This window comes from Peromyscus maniculatus, chromosome 21, assembly GCF_049852395.1.
Source record: "Peromyscus maniculatus bairdii isolate BWxNUB_F1_BW_parent chromosome 21, HU_Pman_BW_mat_3.1, whole genome shotgun sequence".
NCBI classification, from domain to species: Eukaryota; Metazoa; Chordata; class Mammalia; order Rodentia; family Cricetidae; genus Peromyscus; species Peromyscus maniculatus.
In genome coordinates this window covers 40298872-40320583 of record NC_134872.1, presented here as the reverse complement: position 1 = coordinate 40320583, position 21712 = coordinate 40298872, and the positions used below count along the sequence as shown (strand labels likewise).

The following is a 21712-nucleotide window of genomic DNA, read 5'->3' as shown; positions in this document are numbered from 1 at the left end:
CAGTAGTATTTTCAAAGATGCCTAGCAGTCATGTCATACATTGTCTGAAAATCCCTAGAGTCAGCACACATCTGGAATCCCAGCTACTTGGGACGGGGTTGGGAGCTGAGGTTGTAGAATGAGTTTGAGGCCAATCTGGGCTACATTGGGAGATGCTATTTTAAAAAATTAGTCACAGTGTTTTGGGTCCTTAGGTGGCTGACAAAGCCTTTGATAAACCAATCCTATATGTTGGGGTTTTTTTGTCTTTTGGTTTTTTTTGGGGGGGGAGGCAGGGTTTGAGACAGGGTTTCTCTGTGTAACCTCCTTGGCTGTCCTTGAACTCTCTCTGTAGACCAGGCTGGCCTCCAAATGCTGGAATTATGGCATGCACCACCACTGCCTGGCTCCCAAGCCTGCTTCTTCTTCTTTTTTTCATTAATTAATTTTTTTTTTTTTTTTTTTTTTTTTTTTTTTTTTTTTTTTTTTTTGGATTTTCGAGACAGGGTTTCTCTGCGTAGCTTTGCGCCTTTCCTGGAGCTCACTTGGTAGCCCAGGCTGGCCTCGAACTCACAGAGATCCTCCTGGCTCTGCCTCCCGAGTGCTGGGATTAAAGGCGTGCGCCACCACCGCCCGGCCCTAATTTTTTTCATTTATTTTACAAACCGGCCACACAGTTGTTGTCCACCCACCCCACCCCCACCCCCCACCCCCGCTCCCCATCTCCTTCTCTGTCTCTGAAGGGGCAGGTCTCCCATGAGCATTAGTTAGGTCAGCTAGGTTCTGCCTCAAACTGATGTGCCAAGTCTTCCTTTTTTTTTTTTTTGGTTTTTTCAAGACAGGGTTTCTCTGTGTAGTTCTGGTGCCTGTCCTGGATCTCACTCTGTAGCTCAGGCTGGCCTCGAACTCATAGAGATCCGCCTGGCTCTGCCTCCCGAGTGCTGGGATTAAAGGCGTGTGCGCCACCTCGCCTGCCCAAGTCTGCTTCTTACCGTTCGTTCAGCTCCTCCCGGCCGGTGTGTCCCCCTGTTGGTTCAGCTCCTCCCGGCCGGTGTGTCCCCCTGTAGGTTCGGCTGAAGGTGTTCGAAGCCAGACAGCTCCTGGGCAACAACATCAAGCCGGTAGTGAAGATAAACATCGCAGGCCATCAACATCTCACTCGGATCAAGACCGGAAACAATCCCTTCTTCAATGAGGTAGGCTGAACAAGGCCACAGAGGGCAGGCGGGCCAGCCAGGAGCTGGGCGTTCTTTCCTGGAAGCAGCTGGCAACCTTGCTTCCTGAGGGAACTGTCTGCAAGCCACAAGCATTTCCTGAGCACCCAACCGAACCCCAAGTATTATGCTCAGTGTTGGACAAATAGGAGGGGGTCATTCAGAGAACTCTGCACTTGAGGAGCTCGTGATCGGAGGGCAGCACAGCATGCGAACCCACAAACCATCCCAGTGGGGTGGGCAGGAGTCTGGGAAGCACTGTTGTTAGTGGGGCTGTGAAAAACAACCCCAGCCCGGACACATACTCTCATCCCTGCTAAGGCCCAATAGCATTGGGTCAGGGACACAGAAGCTGCTGGTGCTGGGGAAACTAGTTGGTGTCTAGATGAGTAAAGATGGAAGCTGGCGAGGACCAGGTGCTGGGACAGTGGAGAGGACTCAGAAAAAGGAGGCAAAAACCATGAAGAAAGAATTTGCCGGAGGATGGAGAAAGATAATTCGAAGGCTCGGAAGCGAGAAGCAATTTTGATTGCCCCCTCCTGTAGGTGAAGGGTGTGGTTGGGACTGTACATGTAGATTAGAGTCCCACCACACAGGGCCCTGGAGAGCCATGGAAGACTCGAGCAGGAGAATAACAGGGGAAAGGAGGTTCTAACTAACACAGAGAGAAGGGGTGGAGCAGACTGGCTCAAGACTCAAGTAGCCACCTTGGAGCAGCTACTGGGTTTTGAACTGCTAGGTTCTCTAGGGAACCCTTGACTTGGGCAGAACAACCCCGGGAGCCTAGGAATGGTTCTAGAGGGGTGTGAGGGTGCTCATGAGCAGAAAGTCACTGAAATGGGCACACAGTGAGGTGAGGGCACACAGCAGGCAGTGGAAGACTCACATTATTCTGGAGCATCACCTTTACTAGGCCTTGGGATAAAGTAGGGGAAGAAACTGTCTACCCCAGCCCCAATTCTCTCTGCTCCAGACATTCTTCCAGAATTTTCATGAGGTCCCTGCCAAGTTCTTTGAGGAGAACATCTTAATCCAGGTAAGGAACCAAACTGGTCTCCAGATAAATGGGACCATTTTCTTGTCCTACCTCAGCAACAGAAAACACGCTGGCCTCAGGGCCCATTCTCAGAGATGGAGTCACCTGTTTCCTCTGTTTCCAAAGCAGAATCTCCAATACTTTCATTCCCCTTGGTGGCCCAAATAACCTCATTCATTCATTCATTCATTCATTCATTCATTCATTCATTCCCCTTGGTGGTCCAAAAAACTCATTCATTCATTCATTCATTCATTCAACCTGTGTTAGAGATTGCCAACTGGCAGGCCCTGAGCTAAGTGCTTAGGTGAACGTGGCAGCTAGATTCTCTTGTCACCAGAGTGACATCCTCCATTCTCCAACATGAGGGAGCCAGTGACAGTGGTGAATGGATGTTTATCAAGGGCCTTCTAGGTGCCCAGCCCAGGGCTGAAGGGAACTAGGTATCTATTCCCCTAGGGCATTTTCATGTTCTTGGGCACAAAACACAATGGAAACAACCAGAAGAGTATGTACTTGAGAGAGTCAATTGCAACAGCTTGCTTTGTGTTGACCCGGGACAAGTGAATTGATCTTTCTGGTCAATATCTTCATTAATGACATGGAACTAAAAATATGAACCTCACAAGATTCCTCTGAGAACTCCGTAAGAAAAATGACATGCAAGCACTGGCCATAGGAAACACTAAGTGCCGTGGGTGTGGTGGCCTCCACATGGAACCCCAGAGCGTGAGAGGAGGAGGCAGAAGTATCAGAAGTCCAGAGTCATTATTGGCTACACAGTGAATTTGGGGGCAGCCTGGGCTACATGAGACCCCCAGATGTATCCTTGCAATTACTCCCACAGAGGGCGGGGGTAATTGGCATCGTGAATGAGAAGATCTTTCTGGAAACTTCTTGCAGGTGGTGGACTCTGCAGCATGGAGATCCAAAGCAGAGATTGGAAGATTCCAAGTAAGCCCTGGATGGAGGAGGAGGCTGGGAAAAGTCTTATGGAAACCCACGCCGGGCTCCAGGGCCCAGGCTAGGGAAAAGCACTTGGCATTTCACACAGATCCACACTTGGGTCTACCTACGGACTAGGCAGGGGTGGGGGGTGGGGGAGCATGCTCAGACAAGTTACTCTCGGCCTCTGCTTCCTCAGCCATAGGATGCTAACAATAACAACAATAATAACTGCAATAGTAATGTATGCAATCTGCGGAAGCACTGTGAGGATAAAGTGTGTCATGTTTAGATAAGGATTGCGCCCCACGCCGGGTTCCATGGTACTGCGGACACTGGCCAAATCTCTACTTCCATTTATGCACCCAAAAAGGTCACCTTTTCGGTGTTAAGGAACTCTAGAAAGATATTGCTGCCTTTGAGGATGGGTCGGGGAAAGATATTCTTGTGAAGAACTGGCCAAGAACTCACTCTGTAGTTCAGGCTGGCCTCAAACTCATGGCAATCCTCCTGCCTCAGTTTCCCAGGTGCCGCAATGACAGACATGAGCCACCATGCCCAACTTAGTAATTTTATTTAATTTAATGTTCTTATTTTGAAAGAGGAAGGGTTTTATTTATATATTATTTTGTGTGTGTATGTTTGTGCACATGTGTGTGTGGGTGTGCTTGCATGTTTGTTTGTGGAGGTCAGTATCATGCCTAGCGTCTATGTAGGTACTAGGGATTGAACTTGGGTCCTCGTGTTTGTTTAGTAAGTATTTAACCAACTGAGCCATCTCCCAAGACGCCAGATTTTTTTTTTAATTTAATTTTATTTTACAGTACCATTCAGTTCTACATATCAGCCACGGGTTCCCCTATTCTCCCCGCTCCCACCCCTTACCCTTACCCCCAGCCTACCCCCCATTCCCACCTCCTCCAGGGCAAATCCTCCCCTGAGGACTACGATCAACCTGGTAGACTCAGTCCAGGGAGGTCCAGTCCCTTCCTCCCAGACTGAGCCAAGTGTCCCTGCATAAGCTCCAGGTTTCAAACAGCCAACTCATGCAATGAGCACAGGACTTGGTCCCACTGCCTAGTTGCCTCCCAAACTGATCAAGCCAATCAACTGTCTCACCTATTCAGAGGGTCTGATCCAGCTGGGGGCCCCTCAGCCTTTGGTTCATAGTTCATGTGTTTCCATTCATTTGGCTTTTTTTTTCAATAATTGAGTAAAACCGAAATTTATTATAAGCCACAGTCGTCCTAGGGACCTCTATGCTATATATATATAGCCTCTATGGTTCTACGGGTTGTGGTCTGATTGTTCTTTATTTTATATCTAGAATCCACTTATGAGTGAGTACATACCATGACTGTCTTTCTGGGTTTGGGTTACCTCACTCAGGATGATTTTTTCTAGTTCCTGCAAATTTCATGCTTTCATTGTTTTTCTCTGCTGAGTAGTACTCCATTGTGTATATGTACCACATTTTTTTTCATCCATTCTTTCGTTGGTGGGCATCTAGGTTGTTTCTAGGTTCTGGTTATTACAAACAATGCTGCTATGAACATAGTTGAGCATGTATCTTTATGGTATGAATCAGCATTCCTTGGGTATATGCCCAAGAGTGGGATGGCTGGGTCTTGAGGTAGTTCGATTCCTAATTTTCTGAGAAACTGCCATACTGATTTCCACAGTGGTTGTACAAGTTTACATTCCCACCAACAGTGGTGGAGTGTTCCCTTTGCTCCACATCCTCTCCAACATTGGCTGTCATTGGTGTTTTTGATCATAGCCATTCTGACAGGTGTACGGTGGTATCTCAGAGTCGTTTTGATTTGCATTTCTCTGATGATTAAGGATGTTGAACATTTCTTTAAATGTCTTTCAGCCATTTGTAGTTCTTGTTTTGTGAATTCTCTGTTTAGCTCTTTAGCCCATTTTTTAATTGGACTGTTCAGTATTTTGATGTCTAGTTTTTTGAGTTCTTTATATACTGTGGAGATCAATCCTCTGTCAGATGTGGGGTTGATGAAGATCTTTTCCCATTCTGTTGACTGTCTTTTTGTCTTATTGACTGTGTCTTTTGCCCTGCAAAAGCTTCTCAATTTCGAGAGGTCCCATTTATTAATTGTTGTGCTCAGGGTCTGTGCTATTGGTGTTTTATTTAGGAAATGGTTTCCGGTGCCAATGCGTTCAAGAGTGCTTCCTACTTTCTTTTCTATTAAGTTTAGTGTAACTGGATTTATGTTCAGGTCTTTGATCCACTTGGACTTGAGTTTTGTGCATGGTGACAGATATGGATCTATTTGTAATCTTTTACATATTGACATCCAGTTATGCCAGCACCATTTGTTGAAGATACTTTCTTTTTTCCATTGTATAGTTTTGGCTCCTTTGTCAAAAACCAGGTGTTCATATGTGCATGGATTAATGTCAGGGTCTTCAATTCGATTCCATTGGTCCGTATGTCGGTTTTTATACCAGTACCAAGCTGTTTTTATTACTATAGCTCTATAGTAGAGTTTGAGGTCAGGGATGGTGATGCCTTCAAAGGTTGCTTTATGGTACAGGATTCTTTTAGCTATCCTGGGTCTTTTGTTTTTCCATATGAAGTTGAGTATTTTTCTTTCCAAGTCTGGGAAGAATTGTGTTGGGATTTTGATGGGGATTGCATTGAATCTGTAGATTGCTTTTGGTAAGATTGCCATTTTTACTATGCTAATCCTACCTATCCATGAGCATGGGAGATCCTTCCATTTTCTGATATCTTCTTCAATTTCTTTCTTTAGAGATTTAAAGTTCTTATCAAAAAGGTCCTTCACTTGTTTAGTTAGTGTTATCCCAAGGTATTTTATATTATTATTATTATTATTATTATTATTATTATTATTATTATTTATTTTTTTTTTTGGGTTTTTCGAGACAGGGTTTCTCTGTGTAGCTTTGCGCCTTTCCTGGGACTCACTTGGTAGCCCAGGCTGGCCTCGAACTCACAGAGATCCGCCTGGCTCTGCCTCCCGAGTGCTGGGATTAAAGGCGTGAGCCACCACCGCCCGGCTTGGTATTTTATATTATTTGTGGCTATTGTAAAGGGTGATGTTTCTCTGACTTCTTTCTCAGCCCTTTTATCATTTGTGTATAGGAGGGCTACTGATTTTTTTGAGTTGATCTTGTATCCTGCCACTTTACTGAAGGAGTTTATCAGCTGTAGGAGTTCCCTGGTAGAGTTTTTGGGGTCACTTATGTATACTATCATATCATCTGCAAACAGTGAAAGTTTGACTTCTTCCTTGCCAATTTGTATGCCTTTGATCTCCTTTTTGTTGTCTTATTGCTCTAGCTAGAACTTCTAATACTATATTGAATAAATATGGGGAGAGTGGACAGCCTTGTCTTGTTCCTGAATTTAGTGGTATCGCTTTGAGTTTCTCTCCATTTAATTTGATGTTTGCTGTTGGCTTGCTATAAATTGCTTTTATTATGTTTAGAAATGTTCCTTGTATTCCTGATCTTTCTAAGACCTTTATCATGAAGGGGTGTTGGATTTTGTCAAAGGCTTTTTCAGCATCTAAGGAGATGATCATATGGTGTATTATATTGACTGATTTCCGTATGTTGAACCATCCTTGCATCCCTGGGATGAATCCTACTTGGTCATGATGGATGATTGTTTTGATGTATTCTTGGATTCGGTTTGCCAATATTTTGTTGAGTATTTTTGCATCAATGTTCATGAGGGAGATTGGTCTGTAGTTCTCTTTCTTTGTTGCATCTTTGTGTGGTTTGGGTATCAGGGTAATTGTAGCCTCATAAAAAGAGTTTAGTAGTGTTCCTTCTGTTTCTATTGTGTGGAGCCAGATTTTTTATTTGTATGTTAGTTATTATTTGTGTGTGTGTGTGTGTGTGTGTGTGTGTGTGTGTGTGTGTGAATGTGCCACAGTGCACAAGTCATGGTGCATATGTAGAGGAGGGAGGACAACTTTAAGAAGTTGGTTCTTGGGGTTGGGGATTTAGCTCAGTGGCAGAGTGCTTGCCTAGCAAGCACAAGGCCCTGGGTTCGGTCCTCAGCTCTGGGGGAAAAAAAAAGTTGGCTCTTAATACTGCAGATCTGGGGATTGAACTCAGGATTTCAGGCTTACACAGCAAGCACTTGCACATGCTGAACCATCTCGCCAGTCCAATAGTTAAATGGTGTATCCATGACCAAAAAGAAGAAACTTCTGTTCTTCTTTAGGGCTGAGGATGTAGCTCAGAATAAAGGACTTACTTGGGATGCTCAGTGCCCTGGTTCAATCTCCCACACTGGGGACTGATGGGGAGGAAAGTCATTTTAGTCAAGTCCAATGTGTCCGTTTTTTTATGAGTTGTACAGTGTGTGTGTGTGTGTGTGTGTGTGTGTGTGTGTGTGTGTGTGTGTGTTGCTGGGAATTGAACCCAGGGCCTTGTGTAAGTTGGGAAAGTGCTCTAGCCCAGCTTTTATGCTTCTTCTTGTTGTTGTTGTCTAAGAAGTTTTTGCCTACCTAATACAGGAGGGCGAGTGATTTTGAAAGCAGGCCTATGGGGTAGAATCCTGTTATTGATCAGTGGAACCTGGGCCCTGGCCCTCTTATCCTGTATCACATCCCTCAGGCCCCAGGCTGATACCTTCTCCTAGGAGGAAGGAAAGCCACCCATAGTCTCTTTGCCAGCTACCATTTCATCATCCTCATCCCCTAGCATGGAGATGCCCTTCCCTACCCAGGGACAGGGAAGAGTTGAGTGTGTATTCTAGATGCTTCCAGGATCCTCACTTAGTAACTGTTAAGCCTTCAGGACATCTTTCCAACTCAGCAGCCTCCTCTATAGAGAGGACAATGGTCCTGCCAGTTTTTTCTGAAGACAGAGTTCTGATTAAGCCCACACTCAAGCACTGGTCTAGTATGCCACTCGGTTAGTTGGAATTGCACATCTTAGTGTTAGCTTGTGCTACACAACTTTCCCTCACTAAAACAAATGCCTGTGATAATGAATATATTATAAGAAAGGGTTTACTTTGGCGCACAGTTGCGGATGTTAGTCCTGTTGCTTTGGGCCTGTGGTAGCACATTATTAAAATATATATATATATATATATATATATATATATATATATATATATATAGCTGAGCAAATAGAAATATAAAAGGGAGAGAATGGGTTGCCCAAATCTCCTCCAAAAGAGTGCTTACCAATGACTTAAAATCCTCCCACTATGTCCCAACTCTTGAAGGCTCCACCCCCTCCACATAGGAACAGGTTGGACCGAGCCTTCAAGGCATGGTCCTTTGGGGGGGACACTTAAGATGCAAGCTTGCTGGGCATGGTAGTGGATGCCTTTATCTCGGCAGAGGCAGGCTGATCTCTTGTGAGTTCAAAGCCAGCCTGGTCTACATAGTGAGTTCCAGGACAGTCAGAGCTACATAGTGAAAACCTGTCTGAAAATATAAACAACAACAAAAACCAAGCTATAACTAATCTCTGACTTACTCTTGTCTTTTCAGACGGACATTGGGTTTATCTACCATTCCCCAGGTAGGTGAGGGTTATTTCAAGTATTTGTGCCTTCTGAGAAAAAGTCAGGAGTCAAAATGCCCCAGAATCCCCAGCAAATGGAGAGAAGATATAACAGACTATGAGTTACTATCCATGCTTGAAAATATTTACTCTACTTTATGGTATATTTTATCATAACTTATCCTAATAACCGTCTTTCTCTGAAAAGTTTACATTTTTGGAGGGTCAAATGCTATACTGTTATTGAAACTGTAACCTATATTTCTAATGTGTGAAGCCAGGACCAGAAGACCACAGCTTTGTTTTTCAAACTTGTTGTGTTGTTTTTCTTGAGGCTGGCTCTTACTATGAAGCCCAGGATAGCCTAGAACTCATGAACTGGCCTCTGCCTCCTGGGATCACAGGCAGATGCCCCATACCATGCTTTTTAAAAGCATACATACATACATACATACATACATATATATTATATAAATTAAATTTATATATAATTTAAATATAAATTAAATGTGTTCTTTGACAGTTTTACACACACACACACACACACACACATAATGCTTGCTGATTATTCTCTTACCCAACCCTCTTAGCCCTCTCACACACACAGGTAGTTTTAGGATCCACTGAACTCACACAGCGCCATCTGTGTGGCCATGGGTGTAGAGCTATCCATTGGCGCACGGTGGGCTCAGTGCTAGGGGCACAGCTAAAGACAGGGGTTCCCCACCCCTCGAAGTCTATCAGCAGCCAATAGTTCAGCAGCGAGGGACAGGAACCCACTAGCCCCTCCTCCATCCGTGACTGATGGTTAACAGGGCCAGTCTTGCCCAGATTCTGAGCTGCTAACTACAGCTGCGGTGAGTTCATGACCATAATGGTCGTGCTGTGCCCAGTGGGTGGCAGTTCTCGGCCCATCTCCCCGTCTTCAGCCTCTTCCTGCCTCTCTTCTGCAATGTCTCTTGACCTTTAGAAGGAACATTAGAAGGATGGAATGTCTTGTTTAAGGCTGAGCCCCCAGGGTCACCATCTCTCAGCATCTTGGCCAGCTCTGGGTCTCTGCATTCACTGGCATTTTTGTTTTTTTTTTGAGACAAGATCTTATATACCCAGGCTGGCCTCACACTTGCTATCATTTCTTTGTATTGAGAACGTTCAATATTCTACCATTGAAATTGACAATTATTGTCGATCATCATTACTTTGCTGTAGAGAACCTATTTCTTCTTATCCAACCACATCCTGTACCCACTCACCATCCTCTCTCTATTCTCCTTCATCTTACCATCCCAGCTCTTGTAACTACTGTTCTACATGAGATTGAGACTGTAGTGGGGGAAATTTACCATGAGCCAGCCATAACATAGACACCAGGCTGAGACTGGATGGAGGGGTGGAGAGCTGCTTGCCTCCATATGCCTGGCACCAGGCCTGGTCAATCACAACATCAGGGGGCCAGGGAGGATCCCTGTGTCCCACAGACTCTAGTTGGCAGGCTTGTGAGTGTGCCATCATTGCTCAGTGGCAGAGGGGACTTTTGTTCTTCTCTGCCATTAGATGAGAGCCAGAGTATATGAGACATTACCTGCCCCATTTTTCCCTACAAACAAAAGTTGTTTTCAGGAGAGAGAGCTGGAGACTGGAGGGTCTCTCCCTTTGGCTCTGCCTCCCCAGGTCACACACTCCTAAGGAAATGGTTAGGCCTCTGCCAGCGAAATAAGACCGTCAGCGGTGTGAGAGGCTACCTGAAAGTCACCATCTGTGCCCTTGGCATGGGAGACCAGGCGCTGGTGAGGCTGCCCCCGCCCCAATCCCCAGGAATATTTCTTACCTGGCTGCTTCCTTCCCTGGGTACCTCTGAGCCTTCCAAGTGGCCATTGGTCTACACCTCCTTTGTTCAGTGGGTCATCAAGGGGTTGTCCACTCTCCCTGCATCAAGCGGGAAGTTGGGAAAAATCAAAAGTGGGTGAACTTGACTGTGCCCTGCCTCTGACCCTGACCCTGTCCAATTCTCTGGTGTCTCCAGGTAGATCAAAAGCTGCCCTACGAGGATGGGGACACCCAGGTCCAGATCTTCAAGTCGAAGGCCGTCCCAATCAGCCTGGCTTACTTACAGTTCTTCATCTACTGTGCAGAGGACCTTCATTTCAGTTAGAGTCCGTGGGCAGGGAGGAGGAAACTATAGGGTTCCCTGTGCATGGGCACCGTAGATCTGTACCAGACTTCCTCTTTTTTTTTTTTTTTTTTTTAAACCAGCCTAAGGTTTGGAATGAGGGATGGAGTGACACTGAAAATCACAACTGTTTCTTTTCCGAGACAGGGTTTCCCTGTGTAACCCTGGCTGTCCTGGAACTCGCTTTGTAGACCAGGCTGGCCTCAAACTCAGAGGTCCACCTGCCTCTGCATCCCGAGTGCTGGGATTAAAGGTGTGCACCACCATCCCTGAGTAAAACTGTTTGTTTCTTAAAACTCTGATAGATATCTTTTCAAGGCTCCAAGCCATTGGCCTGGTTTTGGTGTCCAGATGCAGGTTCAGGCTGCTCTAAGACATCCTGTATGTACACCCCCCCCCACACACACACCCCCACACACACCCCCACACAGAGAGAGAGAGAGAGAGAGAGAGAGAGAGAGAGAGAGAGAGAGAGAGAGAGAGAGAGAGAGAGAGAGAGAGGAGAGAGGCATGCATGTACACTGGGACCATTGTGCATATTGGAAGACTGGTCTGCTCAGAGGGAAACCCAGCTTAATTGGGAGGGAGGGTAAAAGGTTGTTCAGTTCCCCCATTTCCTCTTCCCAACCCCTTTATAAAAATAGATGCCTCTGTCTCAGAAGTCCTTATAACCTCCTGTTCTAGAGAAGCACCAGTCAGCTGCTACTGCCTTGGAGGTGGAACTAATCGGGGACAAGGTGGGTACGGAAAGGGCCTGACACCTACAGAAAGTGGCACCTAGGGAAAGCAGTGCATATGAAGAGAGAGGGCTAGAGAGCAGGACCCCAGTCTGAGGCCAGCCTGGTCTACATATAGTGAGTTCCAGGCTAGCCAGGGCTACACAATGATACCCTCTGTCTCAAAAAAAAAAAAAGGACAAAAATAAAATAAAATAATGTATGCTAGTCAGACAAAGTAGTACATGCCTGGAACCCCAGCACTTGTGAGGGAAACACAGGGGGATCAGGAGTTAGAGGCTAGCCTTGACTACATGAGACAAGTTTCAGTTTTAAAAGGGAGGAGAGGGATTGCTACTGCCACCAGCCATATTTTTGGCCATATTTCTATTGGAATTGCTCTAACAAAACTTTTGCATATGCCTCATGTAACAAGGTTGGCAGTGCTATTTGGGACATGGGAAGATCACTGCCAATTCCAGGCCAGAGCCTGGTAAATATGGTGAGGTCTAGGCCAGCCAGGACTAGTGGAACCCTGTCTCAAAACAAAACAAATTAGGGCTGGCTCTGCAGTTCAAGATTACTGATTGCTCTTCCGGAGGACCCGGGTTTAATTACCAGCATCAGCACGGTAGCTCACAACCGCCTGACATTCCAGTTCCAGGGGAGCTAACACTCTCCTCTGGCCTCCTCTGGCACTGGCAAAACGTCTGGGCTGCACAGACATGCACGCAAGCAAATCATACACATAAAATAAGTAGGTAAATTTAAAAACCAAAACCCCAAACAAGAAAAGCATCAAAGAGGCCGGGCGTTGGTGGCGCACGCCTTTAATCCCAGCACTCGGGAGGCAGAACCAGGCGGATCTCTGTGAGTTCGAGGCCAGCCTGGGCTACCAAGTGAACTCCAGGAGAGGCGCAAAGCTACACAGAGAAACCCTGTCTAGAAAAACCAAAATAAATAAATAAAAGCATCAAAGAGAAACAAAACAAAAAGGAGGTATTGCTCAGCGGTGAGCGCTTACCCAGCATGTGTGAAACAGGGGTGGGGGGGGTTAGTCCCCAACACTGCTAAAAAGGAGGGCGAGGAGGCCAGCACTTTAGGATAGAGAGTCAAGAGGAAAGAAGCAGGGGCTGTGGAGAAATTACTGGCGAAGGATAACTTTAGGCCGAGGGTTGGGAATTAGCCCCTCCCCCGGGGTGCTGCAGAAACTGTCCGCAGTGTCCGCCTGTGGACGGACGGGGAGGTGGGAAAGGAAGGCCAGCAGCAGGAGGAGGGGACAGGTTGGCACTGACTGAGTCTCGGGACGTTCTCAGCTCAGGACACATACACAGGCCCAGAATGACAGCCCAGTATGGAACCAAATCCTCACCTTCCAGATTCAGGTATGGCTGCCCCATCACACCCTCCCTCCCCTTCCTCGAATTCAAGAGGGACATTCTGGGTTAGTGCTGGTGTGGATAGAGGCTAGGGCCACGAAGCTCAGCAAAAGAGGCTCTGCCTGGTAGGAAACACGAGGAAGCCCAGATTTGCTACTCAATCCAGTAGAGAGCAGTAACTGGGAGATGGACAACCGAATTCTAGAAATTTAGATGTGCCCTTTTACCCACATTAAAAAAGAAAACAGGCATGGGCTGGAAAAAGTATCTCAATGGTTAAAAGCAGTTATGGCAGGAGCTTGGTCCATCCTCAACCAAGTGTACCAGGCTTAGCTGTCCCCCAACCCATGGGAGAACTTACCCAGCTGGAGGAGGGTAAGAGGGGGGATCTGTGGTTGGTATGTAAAGTGAATTAAATTTTTTTTTTTTTAAAAAGAGCACTTACTGCTCTTGCAGAGGACCTGGGTTCAGTTCCCAGCACCCACATGGCACCTGTGTATGTGTGTGGGCATGCATGTGCCAGGGTGCATGTGTAGAGGTCGAACACCTTGAGGAAGCTCAAGGTTCTTTACTTACATGGGAGGTTCCAAGAGGTTGACCTCAGGTCATTGGACTTACACGACAATCCCTTTCGCCCACTGGGCCATCTCACCAGCCCTGGTCCTGAAGTTTAAACAAACGGGTCCATGTTAATATCAAGAATACAAAATGGACCAGGCGGTGGTGGCGCACGCCTTTAATCCCAGCAGTCAGGAGGCAGAGGCAGGTGGATCTCTGTGAGTTCGAGGCCAGCCTGGGCTACCAAGTGAGTTCCAGGAAAGGAGCAAAGCTACACAGAGAAACCCTGCCTCGAAAAACAAACAAAAGAATATAAAATGGGCTAGAGAGATGGCTCTGTGGTTAAGAACTCTTGTCAGTATTGGAGAAGACCCAGGTTCAGTTCCCAGTACCTACGTGGAGGCTCACAGCAATCTGTAACTTCAATTCCAGACCATCCAATGCCCTCTTCTGACCTCTATGGACACCAGACATACATGTTATGATATACAAAGACATAGGCAACACTCATATACACAAAGTAAATTTTAAAAACAAAATGAATACAAAGCGATGTATCATCTCAGGGCCCTGCCAGCAGTCCTTAATAAGTGAGAAGCCTGAGCCAGGCAGTGGTGGTGCACACCTGTAATCCCAGCACCTGGGAGGCAGAGGCAGGTGGATCTCTGTGAGTTTATGGCCAGCCTGGTGGTCCACAAAGCAAGTTCCAGGACAGCCAGTGCTGTTACACAGAGAATCCCTGTCTCTGGAAAAGAAAACAAAAAGTGGGAATCCTGGAAATCAAAAGTGCCCCAGCATGGTGATGAATTTGGCTTGTCGGTGATTGACTGGGAACTGAGGCAGGCCTTCCCAACAGCTTGCTAGGTCCCCCTGAGGACCACGCCACGCCATTCTGTCTTCATTGTGCCTCCCACCTTCCCTTGCAGCTGCCCTGCCTGTCTAGCTACATCAAGTTCAGAGTCTTGGACTGGTGAGCCCATGGACTAGCGGTAGACCCGTGCTCTGGGAAGGCGGAGACAGAGCTGGGCCAGGGGCTCAGCCTGCACTGTGTCTTCTAGCTCCAAACGTGATTGTCGGGAAGAGATTGGCTCTGCCAGCTTGTGCCTCAACCAGATCTCATCCACTGGCGAGGAGATCCAAGGCAAGCAGAGCCTGGGGCCCCTCCCATGGCCCCCCTCCCTCCTGAGCCCCCCAGCACTCTCTCACATGCTCTCCTTCCAGGAATGTACTCTGGCTTCCTGCCCTGCTTTGGCCCCAGCTTCCTGACTCTCCGTGGGGGTAAAAAGGCCCCTTTTAGGACCCCAGAGAAAGGCACTGTAAGTTTTTCCTGTCAATTTGGGGGGAATAATAGAGATAAAGTTGACTGTGTGTGAAGCAATAGAGGCTTGGAAATATCCAGGGAGGACTGTCTGGCCTCTGTCCATCTCCTTCTAGGAGAGGATGAACATGGTACAGAAATATCCAGGGAGGACTGTCTGGCCTCTGTCCATCCCCTTCTAGGAGAGGATGGACATGGGTACAGAAATAGCCATAATACATACAAGGGCCCTCATATAATATATACATCAATATACAAGGGTCCTAAGCTCTGGTACCAGAAAAGGACAAATGGGGTGCTCTAGATGGTCACTGAAGTAGGGCACTGAAGAGGAAACCTTGGTAAGGTTTCCCACAGAGTAAGGCACACTGGGTGAAGAAAAAAAAAAAAAGTGCAAGGTTGCTCAAGATGCTGATTAAGGCTGGAAACTCAACTCGGATTAGCTTAATCAAAAATGGGAGCACTCAGAGGCTAATGCAAGGAGATTATGAGTTTGAAGCTAGTTGGGCTACATAGCAGTTCCTTATCAGAAGAGACAGAGAAAGAAGGAAGGAAGGAAGGAAGGAAGGAAGGAAGGAAGGAAGGCAGGAAGGCAGGAAGGAAGGAAGGAAGGAGAAAGAAAAGAAAGAAAGAAAAAAGGGAGAAAGGAAGAAAGGATGGAAGGAAGGGAGGGAGGAAAGAAAGAAAGAAAAGGAAAGGAAAAGAAAAGAGGAAAAAAGGAAAAAGAAAAGAAAAAAGATGGGGACTGGCAAGCTGGCTCAACCATTGAAGATGCTTACTACCACACCTGATGACCTGAGTTCAATGCTGGAACCCACAGGAGAGAGCCGACTCCCCAAAAGCTGTCCTCTGACCTCTCCACTCTGATGCCATGGCACACCCCACCCCTCAACATATAGGCAAAAATAAAAATAAATAAGAGGGAAAAGGTGTGGGGCCTTAAAGATGCGGACAGGGAGTTTGTGAGAGGAGGAGCCCTCAACTGCCACGAGCTCGGCCTCTCCTTCCCCCAGCTCTATGGGTGGCTCCTTGGCCTTTGTCTCCTACCATAGGCGGTTCTTGCTGGGAATCTGACCACAAGGCCAGGGAAGCACTCTGGTTGGCCTCTTTCGGGCGTCTGTGTTGTTCTTGGACCAATCGCTCTTGACAAGGAGGCAGGGGCATAGCTTGATTGGCCAGATTGGGAACACTCACTCTGGTGATGGCCATCCCCTCTAAGCCCTTGACATCTGTGTAGTTCAAAATCCTACAGGTCAGCTTGGCAGGCAAAATGTATGAACAAGGAATGGTGGGTGGGAAGAGTGCAGAAGAGGGGTCAGGATCCAGAGGCATCTTGGTGACCTGGAATTCTTTAGTAGGGCTGTGGTTGGAGCCCATCCCCAAGCAGACTGTCCATTGAGAGTCTTGCCTTTGCTGCGTGGGCTCCAGGGACATTCGTTTACTTTTCTTTCTTTCTTTCTTTCTTTCTTTCTTTCTTTCTTTCTTTCTTTCTTTCTTTCTTTCTTTCTTTCTTTCTTTCCTTTCTTTCTTTTCTTTCTTTCTTTTCTTCTCTCTCTCTCTCTCTCTCTCTCTCTCTCTCTCTTTCTTTCTTCTTTCTGTGCATCCCTCTCTCTCTGTTGCTCTAGTGTATCCTTGATGCTGTTAAGGATGGTTTAACTTATCGAGGCCGAATCTTCGTGGAGATAATCACCCAGCTAAAGTCTCACCAAGACTCTGTGATAATGGATCTGTCTCGGGAAGTGGCCCAGATAGAGGTAATCACAGAAAACAGGCAACCCAGGGAAAAAAACATGCAGTTTCTCTGCATCCCGCAGCTCTATTGTGAACCCCAGTTTCTGACACTGCAAGAGGCATTGGCCACCAGTCTGTTGGAAATATCAGGATGCTTGATCAGTATTTCCAAGCACCTTCCAGGGTTTTCATTTCAATCCCTAGTGGTCCCAGACCCTGGAAACACAGGGCTTCAGCTTTGGAAACCTGCTTTTAGATCTAAGGAGGAAGAAGGCTCATTCACAGCCTCATTCCTCAGGGCTTTGTAAGAGGATTTAAGGGATTTGGATTCCTTCCTAAAACCAGTGGAGACCCCCCCCCCCTTGCACAGGAGGAGCAGAGCAGCAGTTCTCAACTTGTGGGTTGTGACCCCCTTGGGGGCCAAACGACCCTTTCACAGGGGTGGCCTAAAACCATCGGAAAACACAGATATATACATTAGGATTCATAAAAAGTAGCAAAATTACAGTTATGAAGAAGCAACAGAATTGATTGTATGGTAGGGGGGTCACCACACATGAGGAACTGTATTAAAGGGTCACAGCATTAGGGCGGTTGAGAACCACTGGGCTAGAGGACCAGGATGAGCAACAGATTGGAGGAGAGGTAGCTCAGTCAATAGAAAGAAGGGTAGAGTCTCAGCAGAGGAGAGCAGGAGAAGACAGGGTCCAGAGGCCCCTTGAAAAAAAAAGACAAAAGTGAGGCTGACTCCTCTAAGCTTGTGGCCATTTTCTGCCTCGGGTGACAGCATGGTGAACAGGGTCAGCCACAAAGATGGGCTCCCTGACGAAGGAAAGCGAAATGGGAGATCGCAACCCCTATTTCTGGTGTATGCTTGAGAGACGTACACGTATCTCAGCCTGGAAGCTGCTAGCTGCAAAGGCAGGAGACAAGGACGTCATGATTGAATCTGTGGTCCTAGGAACCATGGCCCAGGAAGAGTAGTGGATGGAAAGGAGATGAGAGCCGGGTATGGAGCCTAACATGACACCATGGCCCGGACAGGAGGAGAGGAAAAGAGATCAGAGATCTTGTGTGTGTGTGTGTGTGTGTGTGTGTGTGTGTGTGTGTGTGGTGTGTGTGTATGTGGTGTGTGTACGTGCGCATGCACGTGCACACATGCACACATGTATACACACACACACACACACACACACACACACACACACACACTACCATGCTCTTGGTGGCTGTCATCAAATCCCCCTCCCTTTTCCAGAAAGGCTGCCCCTTTCCACTTCTGCCTTATCTGCCAGCTGTCCCCTAACTATGTCTATTTCCACCATGCCACCCACTTGCCTGAGTCCTCTGTCCACCACAACAGCCGCTCATTTTTATTGCTAACATCTGCCCTATTTGGTATGTGTTTGAACTCTATTTGTCCCAACTCAGAGCCAAGCTTAACCACAAAAGAGACCCTCCTGCCCGGTTTCAGAGAGGGAAGGAATGATCCAGCTGGGTGGGGTAGGTCCGGGGATGGGGATACTGGGAGCCGCTGTACTTAGATCAGCCAGTGCAAGATTTCAGTAATGATCTAGTTCATCCCCCAGTGGAGCGCGGAACACTTTAGGGGAAAAAAAACCAGGGTGCTTGTCCTCCTGTCCCTGCCTGTCAGGATAGCCATGCTCATCCCTTATGTACTGAGGATGTGTGTGTGTGTGTGGTTATTGTTTTAGAGACAGCAGTATCGCCAAAAGTATGGGCTGTGCGTCATCTTCCTTTCCTGTACCATGATGCCCAAATTTAAGGACCTGATCCAGTTCGAGGTCAGCATGGGCCACTATGGAAACCAGATGGATCCAAACTACAAGCCTCTCGTGTCAACCACCCAGCACAGCCCAGTGATATATGATGGTAACAGTCAGAATCCAGCAAGTAAAGCAGCCCATGTGTGTGCTGCTAGGCTCTTCCAAGGGATTAGCTCATAGAACATTCATAAACATTCCCCCCAGTTGTTGTTTTTAGGCAGGGTCTCACTAGGGTGGTACGAGATGGCCTTGATCTCATGGTCCCCCCTCCCTCAGGCTGCCATGTGCTAGAATCACAGGCCCAAGCACCACATCTGGTCATTCACACACATTTCACACGTGATGGAAACGAAGTTCAGGGTAGTGGTCCCTTGCCAGCCATTGCATAGTCAGTGGGCGATGACCCAGAATAGAAAACCGTCGCCATCCGATCATCTGTATTCATCTCTTCATCCATTACTCCATTTCCTTAATTGTATTCATTTCTGTGTGTGCGTATGTATATGTGTGTGTGTGCGCGCGTGTGCGCTTGCAGAGGCCAGAGGAGGATGTTGGATGTCTTGCTCTATCACCCTCTATCTCACTCTCTTTGGAGTTACTGAACCTGGAGTTAGGCTGGTGGCTAGCAATCCTCGGTAGCCTTCCTGTCTCCACCATCCTCAGGACTGGGGTTACAGCCCCATGTGGCCACAACCCGCTTTTCACATAGGCGATGATATCTGAACTCCGATGTTCATAGGTGGGTAGCAAGCTCTTAGCCATGGAGCCATCACTCCAGACCCCACCCCCAACCTATTTAGACACTTAACATTTACCTATCCACTCCCCACAGACACCTAACCCATTCATCTACCCACCCCCCATCCATTAGGCACCTGCTCTTTCCAGTATAGCCCCTAGGCCAAAAGCATCAAGCATGTTAGAAAGGCAGATTCCTAATCCCGCTCCAGACCTAGAAAAAAAAAAATCTATGAATAGAGCCAAGCAGACTGCTGGGGCCTGCAGGTGATGTGGATACACGTTCAAATTTGAGAGTCCTTGACATAGTCTCCCCTTCGTCAGCTTCACCATATCATCACCCATCAAAATGCTTTCTGTGGGCCCCCGCTTTCCTACCTACTCTTAAATGGGAGCTTTGTTGAGATATAATTCCCATAACATGTAATTTGCCCTTTTGAAGCATACAATCCCATGGATTTTAGGATTTTCACAGTTATGCAACCACCACCACAATCCGTTTTAGAATGCTTTCCTCTCTCCCCAAAGAAGCCCTGGGCCCATTAGCTCTCCTTGTCACCCTCTCACCTCCACTGCTGTAGACAACCACTAATCTCCTCTAGGTTTCAATACATTTTCCTAGTCTGGCATTTCACACACATGGCATTATACAGTATGTGGTCCTTTGTGACCAACTGGCTACTTCCACTTAACATAAAGTTCTGCTGCTTTTCTATTGAGAAATGTGTATGCAGAAAGTATCTAGACTGTGTACGTATAGCTTAAAGGAGGATAAATGAGTTCTCACAAACTCATCACCCAGCTAATACATAGAAGGCTGCCGATGCCTTAAATGGTTCCTTTGTCTGAGAAATAACTATGATTCTGTCTCATAGGCTCATCAGGCTTTCTTTTCCATTTTTATCCTTTGTGTATGGAACCCATGAGCAGCACACACTTTTTCTGCTGGGTCTGAGAGGCCTCCATCCATCCACGTGCATCTGCCTTACACCTTCTGCCCCTCATGACTAGACTCTGGGGAGCGCGATCTTATTTTCTGAATGCATCCCACTGTGTGATCAGACCACAAATTATGTAGTGTATATAGATAAGCTGACTGGCATAATAACGTTGTTGTGAGCATTCTCATACATGTCTTCTGGTCACAAGGACAGGGGTTCCTCTAAATTATATACCTAGGGGTGGGAGTCTCAGAGCAAAAGTGATTATACCAAATTACACTCTTAACAGCATGGGATGAGAATGCCTTCTGTGCTCTGTTCTCACCAGTACTCGATGTTGCCAGCCTTTTAATTGTTGCCATGCTATTGGATATGAAAAACTATCTCACAGGACCATGATGTGCTTTTTTTCCCATTATAAATGAAGGTTGAGCATCTGTGTATACACATCATTTTCCCTTATCCGGTCCATCCCTTTTTTCCAGGATATAATCATTTGGCCATAGCTTTCTTACTGATTCGCACATTAAATCTCTTTTCAGATCTGTGTATCATGTATTTATCATTCACCTTAAAATACTGAAGATTAGCCACCACTTCGGTTTTGTTGTTTGAGACAGGGTCTCTAGTAGCCCAGGCTAGCCTCAAACTCACTATGGAGCTGAGAATGACTTTGAATTTCTCATCTTCCTTACTCTACTTCCCAAGTAGGATCACACTCATGCACCACCATGCTTGTTTGTATGTGGTGAGGATGACCCAACCTAGGGCTCCCTGAATGTTAGGCTAGCACTCCCAATGGAGCCACACCCCTAACCCCACATATCTTTCTTTAGGGAAAGGACTGTGGAAGTCTTTGGCCTATCAAATTTTTATTGCATTTATTTATGTGTGTGCGCACACACACATGTGAATGTGTGTATGAATGTGGGTGCACATGTGGAGGTCAGAGGACAATTTGCAGGAGTTGCTTCTCTCCTTCCACCCTGTGAGTCCTGGGGATGAAACTCAGGTTGTCAGGCCTGGTGGAAAGTGCCTTTATGAGAGATGTACTTTAGAGATCAATTCCTAGGGGTTTTGTTATTGTTTTGGGGTGCTTTTTTGAGGGGAGATGACTTTGAACTCAAGCTCTTCCTGCCTAAGCCAAGTGCCAGGTTCTCCTCTTCACATTTCAGGGACTGAACTCAAATAATTAATTAGGGTTGGTGGCAAAATGTCCTTGCCCACTGATCCCTCTCACTGGCCTTGACTTAATTTTGTTGTTTTGTTTTCCAAGACAGATTTCTCCAGGTAGCCCTGGCTGTCCTGGAACTTGTTCTGTAGACCAGGGTGGCCTTGAACTCAGAGATCTGTCTGCCTCTGCCTCCCGAGTGTTGGGATTATAGGTGTGTGCCACCACTGCCTGGCAACTTAATTTTTGTATGTAATGTGAGGAAGGGGTTGAAATGCTTTTTTTCTATATAGACAGCCAACTCAACACTATTTGCTAAGAAACATTTGATTTCTGCACTGAATTACCTTGGCACTTTACCTAAAGATCAATTAACCATATATTGTAGTCTTTTTCTAAAATGTCTATTCTTCCCCACCCCACCTTTTTTTTTTTTTTTTTTTTTTTCTTCTTCGAGACAGGGTTTTTCTGTGTAGCTTTGGAGCCTGTCCTGGAACTCGCTCTGTAGA

At 46.6% G+C, this 21712-nt stretch overlaps 1 protein-coding gene across 3 annotated transcripts in view; it reads left to right on the top strand.

Moving 5' to 3' along the window:
• Fer1l5 (fer-1 like family member 5) overlaps positions 1-21712 on the top strand; it is a 56125-nt gene that overhangs the window by 7935 nt on the left and 26478 nt on the right. For all 3 annotated transcript variants that reach the window (XR_013046723.1, XM_076557495.1, XM_076557493.1), the window contains exons 7-19: positions 1047-1175; positions 2167-2229; positions 3133-3183; positions 8682-8712; positions 10366-10481; positions 10718-10841; positions 11549-11601; positions 12897-12965; positions 14444-14487; positions 14576-14658; positions 14739-14833; positions 16461-16589; positions 18282-18459. Coding sequence is in view for 2 of the 3 variants with exons in the window: in XM_076557495.1 (XP_076413610.1) it covers positions 1047-1175; positions 2167-2229; positions 3133-3183; positions 8682-8712; positions 10366-10481; positions 10718-10841; positions 11549-11601; positions 12897-12965; positions 14444-14487; positions 14576-14658; positions 14739-14833; positions 16461-16589; positions 18282-18459 (1165 nt within the window). In the remaining variant the exon portion in view is untranslated. The remainder of the gene's footprint in view (positions 1-1046; positions 1176-2166; positions 2230-3132; positions 3184-8681; positions 8713-10365; positions 10482-10717; positions 10842-11548; positions 11602-12896; positions 12966-14443; positions 14488-14575; positions 14659-14738; positions 14834-16460; positions 16590-18281; positions 18460-21712) is intronic.